Source organism: Diadema setosum, chromosome 21, assembly GCF_964275005.1.
Source record: "Diadema setosum chromosome 21, eeDiaSeto1, whole genome shotgun sequence".
NCBI classification, from domain to species: domain Eukaryota; kingdom Metazoa; phylum Echinodermata; class Echinoidea; order Diadematoida; family Diadematidae; genus Diadema; species Diadema setosum.
The window spans coordinates 26,759,976-26,774,837 of NC_092705.1; the positions used below are offsets into that span (position 1 = coordinate 26,759,976).

The following is a 14,862-nucleotide window of genomic DNA, read 5'->3' on the forward strand; positions in this document are numbered from 1 at the left end:
TACTTGAACACTAATACAGATGGGCCATGTTAAAGTGCGTGTAAATCCAGTTTTATACAATTACTTGGTAAACAGGAGTGGTGCCTGTGAGTGCGTGTGCAGGTGATGAAGCGCGAAAGTGTTGATGGTCAGCACTTCTAAGAAAATGATTGGATATGTTATAATATGGGCGAAGGGTCAAGCAGCAAAGTAAAAGAAAAGGAAAAGGGGGTGGACCAAATATTGCCTTGTTGTTGAGTATAAGAGGTACATGTTTAATGATTACTGTACCGTATGATATTGCGCCAAGAAATATTTCTTTGTATTTGCCTTAAAGGAATAAAGAGATGTGCACTGTTTTATGTGGAGAGGGAGTGAATTCCAAATATCAGGCCCGTTATGCCGAATTGATTTTTGAGCTAATAGGAGTTTAGGGTTATTCAAATGGAAATCATTACGATGGCGCGTGGGGTAAGCATGGACATCCCTGTTAAGGGAAAATGCGTTGTGGAAGAGTGGGAGTAGATTTTGCGTGTATTTGAACATAAATATTGCTGTTTGAAATTTGTGTATATCGTCAACTTTAAGAACTTTTAGTCTAAGGAATAATGGATCAGTATGTTCTAGATAATGTGAGTTGGTACATATTCTTATTGCCTTTTTCTGTAAAAGAAAAATAACATTTACTTTGGTTTTATTACAGTTTCCCCAGACAACATTACAATAATTAATGTACGGTAAGATTAATGCATTGTATAACATAATGAGTACTTTTTCCGTTACAAAATATTTTAATCTCCGAAGTATTCCAATGGCTTTGGATATTAATGTGGTTATATTGTCAATGTGGTTATTCCAATTTAAGTTGGAGTCAAGGGTTACCCCTAAGAACTTGGTTGATTTTTTTCCAATAATGGGCATACCATCAATAATAATGTTATTAGGCATTATCGGTTGCAAATGTGAAGTATTGAAGTTTATAAAACACGTTTTATCTATATTTAGTGATAATTTATTGCATTTAAACCATGTAGAAATTTTTGCAAGCTCAGAATTAAGTATATCAACTAGTGTGTTTAAACAGTTGTGAGAGTAGAAGACACTGGTATCGTCCGCGAATAATACATAGGTGAGAAAGGTTGAGGAATTTATGATATCGTTGATATATATAAGAAAAAGTAGAGGTCCTAAAATGGATCCCTGTGGTACACCGCAAGTAATATATGACTTAAGCGAGGTACTTGAATGAAATGCTACGTATTGCTGACGTTGGGATAAATAATCTCGGAACCAGGAAAGAACTATTCCTCTTATGCCATAATTATGTAGCTTTTTTAATAAAATTCCATGGTCTATTGTATCAAAGGCCTTGCTCAGGTCCATAAAAACTCCTATCACGTGCTGTTTGTTCGCAATAGAATCGATAATTTTGTCACAAGTTTGAATGATTGCAAAATCTGTAGAAAAACCTTTGCGAAAGCCAAATTGGTTAGGATTTAAAATGTGGTTATCAACCAGAAACTTATACAAACGTTCATGTGCAATCTTTTCAAGGATTTTGGAAATGACGGGCAATAATGAAATTGGACGATAATTCTTTATTTGGGACGCATCATCTTTTTTGTGAATAGGGATTACTTTCGCAATCTTTAAAGAATTTGGGAAGATCCCAGTAGATAATGATAAGTTACAAATATGTACTATGGGGGTTACTAAAAAATGTATTATTTGTTTTAGTAAATGCATACTTAATCCATCGTGGCCACAAGATCTACTCGACTTAAAAGATCGAACAATATTCAGTATTTCATTTTCATTCGTGGGAGTAAAGAATAAAGAATTATTATTACTTTCTGGAAGGTAATCTGTAAAATTTCCAGCGTTTGGAAGTATTGTTGAGGCGAGATTGGGGCCTATGTTGGTAAAGAACTTATTAAAACAATTTGCAATGATTTCAGGGTCGTTAATATCTTGGTCATTTTCGGAAATAACGGTCGGAAGTTCTTTCTTTTTATTCTTAATAAGGTCATTGATAGTTCGCCACAGTTTGGTTTTACTGTCCTTATTTGATTCTAGTATGTCTGAATAATATCGCTTTTGAGATGCCCGGATTAATGTGGTTAATGCATTTCGATATGTGTCTCGATATGTGTTTCGATATTATGACCTTTTTTACCCGGGGTAGCCTCTTCAGTGCTGCCACTGCACTATTGTTGTTGTTGTTGTTGTTGTTGTTGTTGTTGTTGTTGTTGTTGTTGTTGTTGTTGTTGTTGTTGTTGTTGTTGTTGTTTTAAAGAAAGAAGAGAAAGAAAGAAAAACTGGAGCCCTATACATCAAATAATTTGCCCCAAATAATTTGCCCCACTGCGCTACTAGAGGGCACTCCAACCAGACCCCAAATCGTTGCCAGGTAGACATGTGTAGGTACCTACTTTGGTCGAGAGAGACACGGTGGGTAAAACTATTTTTTTGTCGACTGACGTAATAGGCACTTGACGGTATTCGATCTCGGGATCTCCGATTGAAAGTCAGGAATCTTATCCACTATGTCACAGTGTCCACATTTCGAGACATGATAACACAGTTTCTATAATATCTAGGACCTATAATGATTTTAATGTTAATTCTAGTGATGTAAAATGACAGGAAAAATAACAATGACAACTGTGACGGGGGTAATGATGAATGTAACTGTATGTTCATTCAGTAATATTGTAAATCAATATAGTGGGATAACGACAGTTCTGATACCGATAGAGGTGGTCATTACAACAGTAATGAAACACTGTTTCTATTACAATTGTACCTACTTCCTCTTCAAAACAAACACTCAGTGACCCTTGAAGAGATCCTGGATCTATCTCTACGAGAATTGTTTCGATTGCTGCGTAGGGTTCATCAAAAGCATTTCATCATCAAGCGGTTTCCGCTGAAAGTTCTGAGCGGTATATCCTAGCGTTCTACAATGTTCTATGTACAGTATGATGATGCTTTGAAATATTCACATAGAGAAACACAGTGGCTCGTATACAAGTCAAACAAACGCTGAACTCAAAGTAACACACACACACACACATTTTTTTTTCAACGACATTTCTTCATTACCATTAAATCAATTCACGAGCAAAATTATAAACTGGTACTGCTTGTACCAAACATGACCAAAGCAGTATTATTTGGACACCAGTAACAAAAGAATGTATATCCTTCCTGTATATTACATGTATGTGTACAACTTTTTGTTTGGTCACGGAAGTAGAAATTCATACACAAACGTAAGTACACATAAACACACAGACACACACACCCACACACAGACCACACTCATGATGCAACGACTTTAATCGCTCAAGTCTAGACTAACATTCAACCAACTCATTTCCTAAACCTGTTACTATCAGGATATATTTCCTGTTCCCATGACCCGTTTCTTCATCTTAATGACCTATGTTGCTTGCATGCATTTCTCTATTAAAACTGGTTGCAAATAATGTAACAAACATGAAGTTAAAGCATCATGCTATTTTTTTTTTTATCAAGAACTGACAACTGCAGCTATCGTGCATCGCTTTTTTTAGTCTGCTTTAGAAACTTGAATTATCGTTTGCTTTCAATGCATATTAAAGTCACACAATACTTTCTTCACCCCAAATGCAATGGTAAATTTTAGACTATTTGACTATTTCAGACAAAAATTTGAAATCTGAAGCGTTTGGCAAAAAAAAAAAAAAAATAGGGCTAACAACATGCAACGAAATGACGCATATTCTGCAACGGCAGAGAAAACAGCAAAAATATGCAACTGGCGGATGTATGGCGAAATGCAATGACACAGTCCAAAATAGTCCTATGATACAAATAAAGAGGGGAAGTGCGATCATTTCGGGAAAGCGGAGTTGGTTATCTTACTTGGTACTGTACCTTGGCTCAACAGGTTCAATTTTTGCCGACGTTTGTGTTTGGCGTGTCTGTTTGTTTTATGCGCATCTATACCAATGAATATGCATTCATTCATCATTCTTCAAGAATGTGTCTATGTAGACATTTCGTTTGATTCATGCATTATTGCTCATTCAGTTCTGTTTACTCATTCATCAATCATCTCTTTATTCAAAAAAAAAACGCGAAAAACATGAGATATTTTTTGGTGTGTTTTTTATCCATGAATTTCTGTCTTTCTCTTCTGTTTTTCTTTTCTTGGCGAGGTCGGGGAGGGCCGTTGTTTACTTTTTCTTTGTTGATTAAGCAACCATCCGTAAATTCCATCTTATTAGTTCTTCTCGGTGTGCGTATATATTCATATTTCCATTGTATAAACAGACGTTCCAAGTTTAACGTTGTCGTAAAAATTTATATGTAGGGCTAAGTTGAAACATTTTTATACCATTCATAAAAACATAAACAAACTTTTGAGGATTTATCGTCAATGCAAATACAACCAAAGTTTCCGTGTCCCAGTAACACTGGGAACGATCACTCAATCAGAGCTGTGAAAAACAACAAGAAAAAGCAAAACAATCGGCCTTGCTATGTGCCTGTCATAGTGAAATCACGTGATTCATGTATAGGGTGATGTTTCACATGCCACAGTGAATATAAATGACTAGGAAGAAAAAAAGAAAGAATTATCATTGAGTTGTTTCTTTAGCTATTATCGATGATGACGTCAGTGATTTTCACATGACTTTAAAGGGCCCCTGAAATCCAAATGCATGTTGATTTGTGTTGATTTACGATACCCTCAACATCACTTTTGCGGTGAAACGAATATCTAGAAACATTCCATATATTTTTAACGATTTTTTTTCTTCTATTTTTCTTCAGATTACTTGGGAACGAAAAAATCCTTCCAAACCAATATTCCTCAGATGACCTCATCTGTCAATCATTGCCAAAGTACTGAAATGTTTAACAAAAGACATTGGAATGCACCTTCCCCTCGACCCAGCATAACCTGCATGTTCCCTCGCCATGTCTTTTGTTAGTCACATTAATATCACAGACACATGCATTCTCTTTGATGCATTCCTTTGAATGAGGCTTAAAGCGGTTCAAGTACACAGGTTGAATTCCTTCACAAACTTAAACTACATACCTATCATTTAAACAGTCATACAGTAAAAGAAATATTACCACTAAAGAATACAAATCAAATTCAGTGAAGTTTTTTTTTTGTTTTTTTTTTTCACGTGGAATAAAGACGCCCTCATGGTTTTCATACCTAGAGGAATTGCCGGAAAAAAGACGGATGACTGTCAGATGAAGTTTATTCCGTTGTTACATCAATACATACAACCTAACCTGCCTTAGCGGTCACCTGCTGTAAACAACCACACGGACAAAAAAAAAAAATCCTCTGAGAGAAAAGCCATGTTAAAGACCCTGTCCAAAGCAGCAACCTGTCTACAACGATCATTTTGTTCGTCTCCATCTAATCACTTTAATGATCCTTGCAAAATTAGTTCAGAAAAAGCACTCGTCCATATACCATGTATACATAATAAAGTTTGACAAAATGATATTGACCGGATGGCCATAAGTAAAACTTCGTTAAACCTCTCGCTGTTGTTGATGATGTAAGTTGCCTTTGTGCAGTAACTGTGTGTGCTGAAAGGCGACAGACATTGTTGAAGGTTGTGTTTGAACAGTGAGAGAGCAGGTGTTAAACGTGTTCGCATGAGATATATGATTCCAGAGGTCATATGTACCAGATCGTATCACAGTTTGTCTAGTAGGAATAGGAGGGAGGGTTGTTTCTTGGGGAGGGAAAAATATCAATTTTGGATGGTTGTGATAAGAGATGAATAGTTGAATAACTAAACTGACACGTGGAGCGAGATAAATATCTCAAAATAAACTGGTAAGTACTCCTTGATTAGTCATGGAATCACACGGGGTAATTTATTACGTTTGCAAACCTACTAAGACTAAGCATAGTAGTTATTTGCTTACCGACGTTATGAAAGCCGCGAGAATAGACAGCACAATAGTGAAGGCAGAGATCACCTGCCTCGTTCTCACAAACCGAAAAGCGACTCGACCCAGCGACGCATCCTTCTCGCCCTTCTTCTCAATTTCTTCCTGCCAGTATTTGTCGAGTCTGTCGTATAAAAGTTTGTGCAAAACAATAAAGTAAAAAATTAACACATCTCTCAACAAAATTATGTATTATTTTGCCCAAATCAATTGGGTTTTTTTTTCTTTATCCTCCTTCGAGGGACTTTATTTCAATTCAGATATTCAAAAAAATTCGCAAAAACCATACAGAGAGCAAGATGTACGAACATAGAAAATAAGGGTATGAACAATTAATTGTCAAAATCATATCATCGCATGAAATTCGATTCCTCTGGTGAAAGTATACTTCAAATATATCCAAGATACTTCATGAGTGTGTCATTACCTCAACGTATTAATTTCTGCATCCACATTTAATAAAATATAATTTTTTATGATTCAACTTCTGCTTTAATTCATAAAGCTGTCTTTTCGTGAAATCAAGTAGCTTTGTTTTAACCAAAAATTTCAAATTCATAATGAGCTCGGTTCTAAAATCTGTCAATAAAGCGTATACATTCGTTGCGTTTGTTGTGTAATTGGTATAAGTATATACAAACGAAAAATCGTATATTGAGCAAAAACTAAACAACAACAAAGATTTATCTCTTACATTAAATCCTGTTAATATCATTCAAACCAAATCAATTATGTACCAGGCAAATATTGCCAGTAGTATAGTAAGGCTTTGTGAATATCGAGTACAGAAAATTTCTGAATATTTTACGAAGGGGTGCTTTCCATTCGTTGCTGTGGAATGACGTTGGCATTGCGCAATCATACCCATCATAATGCAAACACATAAAGTTATACATTGACGTATACACATAATTGCAACACTATCAATAAAAAAACATACACACTCATGCTCTCTATATCTATCTATCTATCTCTTTCTCTTTACTGATTGATATGTAAATGTTGGGTAACTTGAGCGATCCTAATATCTATCTGTCCCTAAGTTCCCGTTCATGTTAAAGAAACCGTTCTCTAGGAATAAGAGTGAAGATAGACAGAGTTTAGGTCTAAAGATCGTCATGCCGCCCACCGTAGTCTTGTCAGAGTTGACATTGGATCTTGAGAACTTTGTTTACTTCAAATGACTTCTGTTAATCAAGGTGTTAAGTGTTTGAAGTCTAATATATTGAGGTGTTTGTATGATACTCTTTGATCTCCTTCAGAGAAGTCGAATTCTGCTTAGCACTCTCATGCACGCATACCACAAAAAGACATCGCTGTTGTTGTTGGTTTTTTTTTTTGTGTGTGTGTGTTTAATAATCATATACCATGAACTAAGCAGGCGAAGGAAGGGGATTGCGTAAAATATATGAGATACACTCATGTTCTTCGGATATTTAGTATATATTCTCTTCAGTCTGACATCGTCGTACATAATAAAATCTATTTATCACCATGCAATATGCCAACTCCCACATGCACAACCACCATACCCAGTCATGATTAAATCTTCTGGCGCCACCCCTGTTACTTGAAAGAACTGCGTGTCAAAATCTGTTTAGACCCGCATGCGTTATGGTGCTATCTCACATTTATTATCAAAGACATCGCGACAACCTTTAAATCACTATTACCATCACCACCAACGTGACCATCAACATCAACATATCGTGACAACCAGTCTTAATTATAACCGTAGTTGAATCAGGAATTGTACCTGTGAATTGGTACTCACTTGTATTCGTCATCAGCACCACCATTATCACCAACCAACACCACTACCACCACTACAACTATACGGTCCCCCTCGCTACCACCATCCCCACCACTACCACCACCACCACTATTACTACCACTACCACTACCACTACCATCACAACCATCACCACCATCACCACCACCACCACCACAACCACCACCATTAAAACCACAACCACCACCACCAAACCCACTACCACCACCCCACCACTATTACCACCACTACCACCAACACCACCATCATTGCCACCACCACTACAACCACTACCACCACCACCACCATCACCACTGCTATACCACCACCACCAACACCACCATCATTGCCACCACCACTACCACCACCACCACCATCACTACCGCTATACCACCACCACCACCATCATCATCACTACCATCAAACCCACTACCACCACCACCGCCACTATTACCACCACTACCACCACTAACACCACCATCATTGCCACCACCTCCACCACCACCATCATCATCATCATCACCACCATCCCAACCAGTAGTAGCTAACATCACCACTACTGTCACCACGAATTGTAGTTTTAAAATAATAATAATAATAAAGAATTGACCTGTCTGCGTTGTAGTCTCCTCTGTCATAATCCGACATCGTCCACAGGTCCGTGTATTGCAGTGTGCTCTTGAAGGCCTTGACGAAGAGTGACGTCATCCATGACAACCAGACGAAGGAGATGAAGCCACAGTGGTCCAGAGGTGAGTAATTGCCTTTCCTGAGAAGGATGGATGAACATAAAGAAAACTATCATATGCACGAATTTATACTTCTAATAGTAGGATGATATCTTTAATTCTTTGCTCGCTTCTTTTTCAAGGTGCCTTGTCTGTTCCAGACAATGCAATCCAATGCAATTATTTATTTTCATTGAACCAAAGGGCGAAGCAAAATACAAAGCATACTTTACACAAATGATAACTGTTTTTATCAATATTTGTAAGAAACACATTATGCGGTCAAGAACATATTAAGTACATGATACAACTTCGACCATCGATCAAGGCTCTCCCTCTTCATGTTTGTCTGTTGATTTGGGATCTAGTTTGGACATTACCCCCTGGACAATTACTCAAATCCTTACCCCAAGACCAATCCTCGTGACCCTAACCCTAATTCTAACCTTAATCCCAACCTTACATGTATACCGTAATTTTTGCTTTAACCCTATTTTATGTTACGTAAATATGTCCGCTTACTGATTATTAATTGTACTGTGTGGTTACTACTGTTGCCAGTCAGCTAATGAATTTACATGTATCTATGTGTTCTGTGTTTTGACCTTTTTTTCCCTCCTTTAAAAGATATTACAATGAAAACATACATGTAGGTCAAGGTAAATAAGTATGCAAATACAGTGAAGCGTAGCGTGCAATTTGTCTAAGAAATGACGAAAATTATCATTATCATTATTATCATTATTATTATTACTATCATTATTATTGTTATTATTATTATTATCATTATTATTATTATTATCATTATTATTATTATTATCATTATTATTATTATTATCATTATTATTACTATCATTGTTATTATTATTAGAAAACCCTGTCGAAACATAACTCGTAAACGAATCACATTGAACCAAGTAAAGTGAAGTCAATGAAAAGGAGAAGTTGGAATTGCCACTCATTATTGATTTTTATACTTGTGAAATCCACACAGTATACAAGTAAGAATGTTCTGTTACCTAGTGATGACGGAAATAATGAAAACGATGGCAAAGATGACAAGAAGGACATGTACAAGATAAAAACTTCTATCATTATGCCATTTAACATTTTGATTCAACAATTCGTCATCAATTTAATATTACTGACAAAGCAATAATTGTTTGATATTTTTAACATGCAACATAATGGTTAGAAATACTTATGAATCAAATTCATGCAGGTCTAAGTTAACATAAAGTATTGATCACCATCAGTTGTAATTGATTCAGGGTAATGTCTCTGAAGTATCTACTCGTTTAGGACTTTTTGTTCAACCCAAAATCTTTATAAGGTTCGGATTTTGAAGTCATAAGAATAGTAAAATAGCAATACAAATTGTACAACTTCTTCAGAGTAAACATTCTAAACAGGAATGATTTCTAGCAAGACCCCAAATCCACTGCTGCAGGAATTTGTCTTCATCATAATGGTCATAGCTTTGTTTTCTTAACAAGAAATTCAATAGTTCTGTCAGAAAACAAATTATTAAAACGAAGTTAAAGTATTTATCCCAAGCATTTTTGTTGTATAGAGTACTTTGTTTTTTTCAAGTGGTCTTATAAAAATAAAATATTGAACGAGTTTGTAAGTTTCAAAATTTTCCATGCTTATGCAGTCAAAATGAATACATTACATGTTTCGTATATTTCTTTCTGTTTGCTGGTTGTGGTTAATTACTTTGTATTTAAAATTTTACCTTGTAGGCTTACACCTTGTACATTGTATTTTTTTTTTCGACATGGACCCCTTTTAAAATCACTCTTTTTACTGAAAGGGTTTTTCCAACCTTTGAATATCGATTCGATTCAAATTAGATTTTATATCCATTTGTAGTCGATAGAAGTTAATAAAAAACAAAAGGTGCAATTGCAACTGATTGACAAATTGCCCTATATAGACATTATTTACGCCGATGTAGGGCAATTTGTCAATTAGTTGCAATGAAAACATCTCGACGGAAGAAGTTCATGAAAAGGTACAATGTATCACAACGATATATAAACAGAAACATATTAAACTTATTGTTCAAATTATTCACAAAAAAAAATGGAAAATGAAAATAAATACAAGAAAATGAAGGTGCCAAGAGCAGTGTTAAGTAAATTATGTCACTCACGTTGGTTTTAATCTGAAAGGAATGAGGAGTTTCAAGCTCTGCTTGTATTTAAAACCAGTCTCTTCTCCATACTTCTTGGGGATGTGCACCTGGGTATCTCTCTCTTCATCCCCGGCGGACCCCACATTGGTGGTCGTTTCCCCTATTGATGCTAAAGCCACTGCTGTGACCTTATCCAAGTCTCCTGTGGAAATTTTATCACGATAAACAAAAGTGCCTGATAAGTTGATAACAATGTGACAAATAAACATGTACATAATATATGAAAGAGTGAATTCATTCACAAATCCTAAAAGAAATTATATAGACCTAAATATAGATGACACTTTGATAACTGCAAAAACATATACTAATATTCATTTTCTAATTTAAAATATTCGGGATTTAATAAGAATATATGTGGTGATTTCAGTAGCTTCAAAAAATCTTTTATTTTGTAACAAGTGCTGTTCATTGAAAAGATCTACTCTCTCTATTTAATGATGACGTTAATTAAAAAAATGAAAATGGTGTTTTTTCTGTTAGCACATAAACATTCTTTATAAATTTATAACAGAATATAAAAGAATACATTGTGGTCTAATTCATACTAGATAAGGCTTTTCTAGATACTGTAATTTGAAAACTATAAGTATTTTTTTTTTTTATATTTTCGTATCTACATTTGCGTGTCTGAATCTATCAAACTGTAACATAATCCTCTGAAAAATGGGAATACTTCATGGCATTTTTTTTTTTTTTTGGGGGGGGGGGGTAAAAACATAGAAAACTTTGTTTTGTATAGGTCAGAAGGAATATATTCAATTTCGATTCAAATTATTTCCATACATTTCACTTAACAGAGAAGACCGGATTTCATACCCAAAACAATGTAAATGAAAAGAGTACTGCGGAATCTACAATGATTATACATTTTCATGAATGAAAACTGAAGTAATGAAAATGAAATAAACAACAGCAAAATGAGAAAAATGGAGGGAGCCACTAAAAGACAAAGCTTCTAGAATGTGGGTCCCTCTAAAGAACGTCAATAGAAAAATACGTTGATGCATAGAAAAATAAAGGGTTTGGAAGCACACTGAAAAGACAGTAAAAACAGACACACACACACACACACACACAAACACGCACACACACAACTTCTATTTCTGTTTTTCATGGTCATGGTTGTAATGTATCTCTAACCATTAGCAGGAGTCTTTCCATCGCTTCCCTCAAGGTTGTGTGACGCTCTTTTCCTCGCCATCGGCTCAATCTGCATGAAAACAGCAACAAAATAACAAACCCGATAAAAAAGACACACAGTTCGTGAATTTTACCTAAATGCTGCAAATGGGTCATAGAATGCCTTTGACTAGCTCTTGTAAATCACAAACTTAACCAACCATTTTAGGAGGAATTGCGATGATGAAAATGAGGAGTATTGCTAATTACCATCCATGGAAAGAATAACGGTCATATTATCATTGCAATCAAGAGCGTTATCAGAACTATTCATTGTTCATTCTTAATTACTTTAGTAAGAAATGATGATCATCAAATATTTTCTCTACCTGGAATCTCTTCATTTCTTGTTTCATTTCATTTCATATCCAGCGAAGTATGATTACAGCAAAACATTTGCATACATTATATTTATGCGATGTTAAAGAGAGTCATTTCTTGCTCATTAGAGAAAATAATATTTTAATATAATAGTGTAAGGAAGTACAACCATATAATTCTAATTCACTGTACGAAAGAAATGTTGTCAAAATGGAGAGGACTGCCGAAACACTTGACTTGTATAAAATGTGCAGTCCCCTCATGAACAATTACAATTACAATATGATATAAAACTAACAAAGAGCTTTTCCCCAGGAGAAAATCTCTTTGAATACTAATCGTACGAAACCGACGCAGGTTGCCTTAAAAAAAGGGAGGGAATGGTTGGTACTTTTGTACATAAACTGTCCTAAATTCAAAAGATACAAATCATTATTCTTTAGAAATTCATTTTGCCTGAAATAAGATATTGGCGTGACATTACAAATAATAAGAAGAGGCTTTTTTCTGCAGTAATAATATTCTTTCTATATACGAGGAATATGTCGTTCCCGAGGCGAATATGTCACAGTTAAGATATAAGGGTAAATTTAAAGACAAGTGTCACTTAAAAAAAAAAAAAAAAAAAAAAAAAAAAACATTTGCAGAAAATAGAAGTTTATTAATAACACTTTTGTATTTCTAGAAATAACGCAACACATTGAGTCGATGTGCCATTCTAGGCATCTATTGTCAAGAGTCATACCTAAAAATTTGAATGAAGCGCACGCTTTTTCTACAACTGCCTTATCCAGGAATTATGACCAGTACAAAAGTGACTATATCAAATTGTTTATGGTTTGTAGTTTGCATCTTTAACCAGAAACAAATCTCATAGTATCTAAACCGCTGATGTTGGAAAAGTCCCAGAAGAATGATCGTATTCAAGAATCCTATGTATTCAACAGAAGAAGAAAAAAAATGAAACAGATTCTTTCAAGCGCAAAAACTGTATGCGCATTAAAAATGCCTGATGATCCATTGCGTTAAGAAGTCACCGAATGTTTATTCAAAATTATGTTTAGCTGTTTGGAAAGATGGTTATGTAAAATTTGTCGAAGAATTTTCATACATAATAACTCAAGGAAAGGTACATGATATATCTTGCTATTGATGGACGATATAACAAGGATACATCTACAACAGGTTCATCATTCAATGATAGTGATGATTTCTCAACAGCAAATAATAAAGAAAAATGGTTTTAACTAATGAAATTGTTATATAAAAAGAATATTATTTCATTCTATTCCATTTCATTTTATTTCATTTCCAGCAAAATTGTTGTTCCCATAAACACCTCTGAATGCACATAATGACGCAAAATCAGTGCAACAATGTTACCAAGCAAAATACCCTAAACCGAAATACGATAAACACTGCGACTTGTCTGACATACACAGAATCAAAGTTGCTGGAAATCAAGGGACTGCTAACGAAATAAACTGAAATGAAATCATCACTATATCTATAGTAACTTCATTCATAAACAACATATATCACAGGTCTAGTTAATTCACTACTATGCTTGCCCACATGTGTTAAGACTACTTATATGTAGCAAGAAAGCAAGGCGCTTTCAGTCCTACCTGCTGATTGAATGAGTGAACGTAGTGCTCGAATCTCTCCGCAAGGGACTATAAATTGACACGGAAGTATCACAGAATAAGCCGTACAGGAAGTGTAATTCGTGCGCAACTCCTCAAAAACGTGATACTTGCGACGTAAATACCCACAGAAATGAGTGAAATCACCTTTCCCGAAACTCGATTTTATATCCTAGCATCCATAGACCCTCCCTCAAACTGTAAACATCACACCATATTTCATGTCCCCAGTGAGTCAGCAAAAAGGCTTCCCAGTTATGTTCTGCTATCAACAGTTAGTCTGATGCAATACAGTGGTGGCCCGATCAGTCCACTGCACTGAGATCGGATGACTGGTGGAAGGGTCCCCGTATCACCCAGTGACGTTTCGGGCGTGCGCTCGGAAGTTCACTGTGGATGCGTACTCATTCGACACATACAAACAAAAAGGCTTCTACAAGCCCAGCAAGCGCAAAAACATTTTGAGAACGTTCACGAAACGTATGTTTCGTCTGAATAAACGTTCATAAAACGTTTTTATCAGGTCCGCTACGTCTACGCCATTTATAAACGTCCACAAAATATTTTTTGACAGTCTTAGGCACTTAAAAAAAATTCATTTTTTTTATTTTGTTTTTTAAAGTCCATTTGAAACGTCTTGGATACGTCGAAAACCTTTCACAAAATGGCGTTCTGAAACATTTGACAAAAGCGTCCAATTAACGAACTTTGAATGTTTCAAGAACGTTCAGAAAACGTCCAAAGCTAGGAGGTCTATCATAGACCGACAAAAGTTTTGTGAGGAAAATATTTTTTTCGCATTCAGTGAATAACCTATAAATACCTAACCTAAGTAGCTAAATGCAGAAATATCGTTCAAAGTTATAGAAAAATTCAAGTCAATCCATCAATCAATTAAACAATCAATCAGTCAAACAATGAATGTAAAAACCACGAATCACAACAACCCGAAGGTTGAAGAAAAGTACCTAAAAGTTGCAAAGTTGTATGGAATATACGGATCATTAAGACAAAGACTTTTTTTTTTTAGTGATACTTCGTCTTGGTGAAGAACTCGGT

General features: G+C 35.3%; 1 protein-coding gene across 1 annotated transcript in view; it reads right to left on the reverse strand.

Moving 5' to 3' along the window:
- Positions 1–11,858, reverse strand: part of LOC140244753 (ATP-binding cassette sub-family C member 5-like) — a 39,354-nt gene extending 27,496 nt beyond the window's left edge. Inside the window, exons 1-4 of the mRNA XM_072324372.1 lie at positions 11,798–11,858; positions 10,613–10,796; positions 8,337–8,495; positions 5,932–6,079 (exon numbers count right to left, since the gene is read on the reverse strand). Of these exons, the coding sequence (XP_072180473.1) occupies positions 5,932–6,079; positions 8,337–8,495; positions 10,613–10,796; positions 11,798–11,858 (552 nt within the window). The remainder of the gene's footprint in view (positions 1–5,931; positions 6,080–8,336; positions 8,496–10,612; positions 10,797–11,797) is intronic.
- Positions 11,859–14,862: the final 3,004 nt, after the last annotated feature.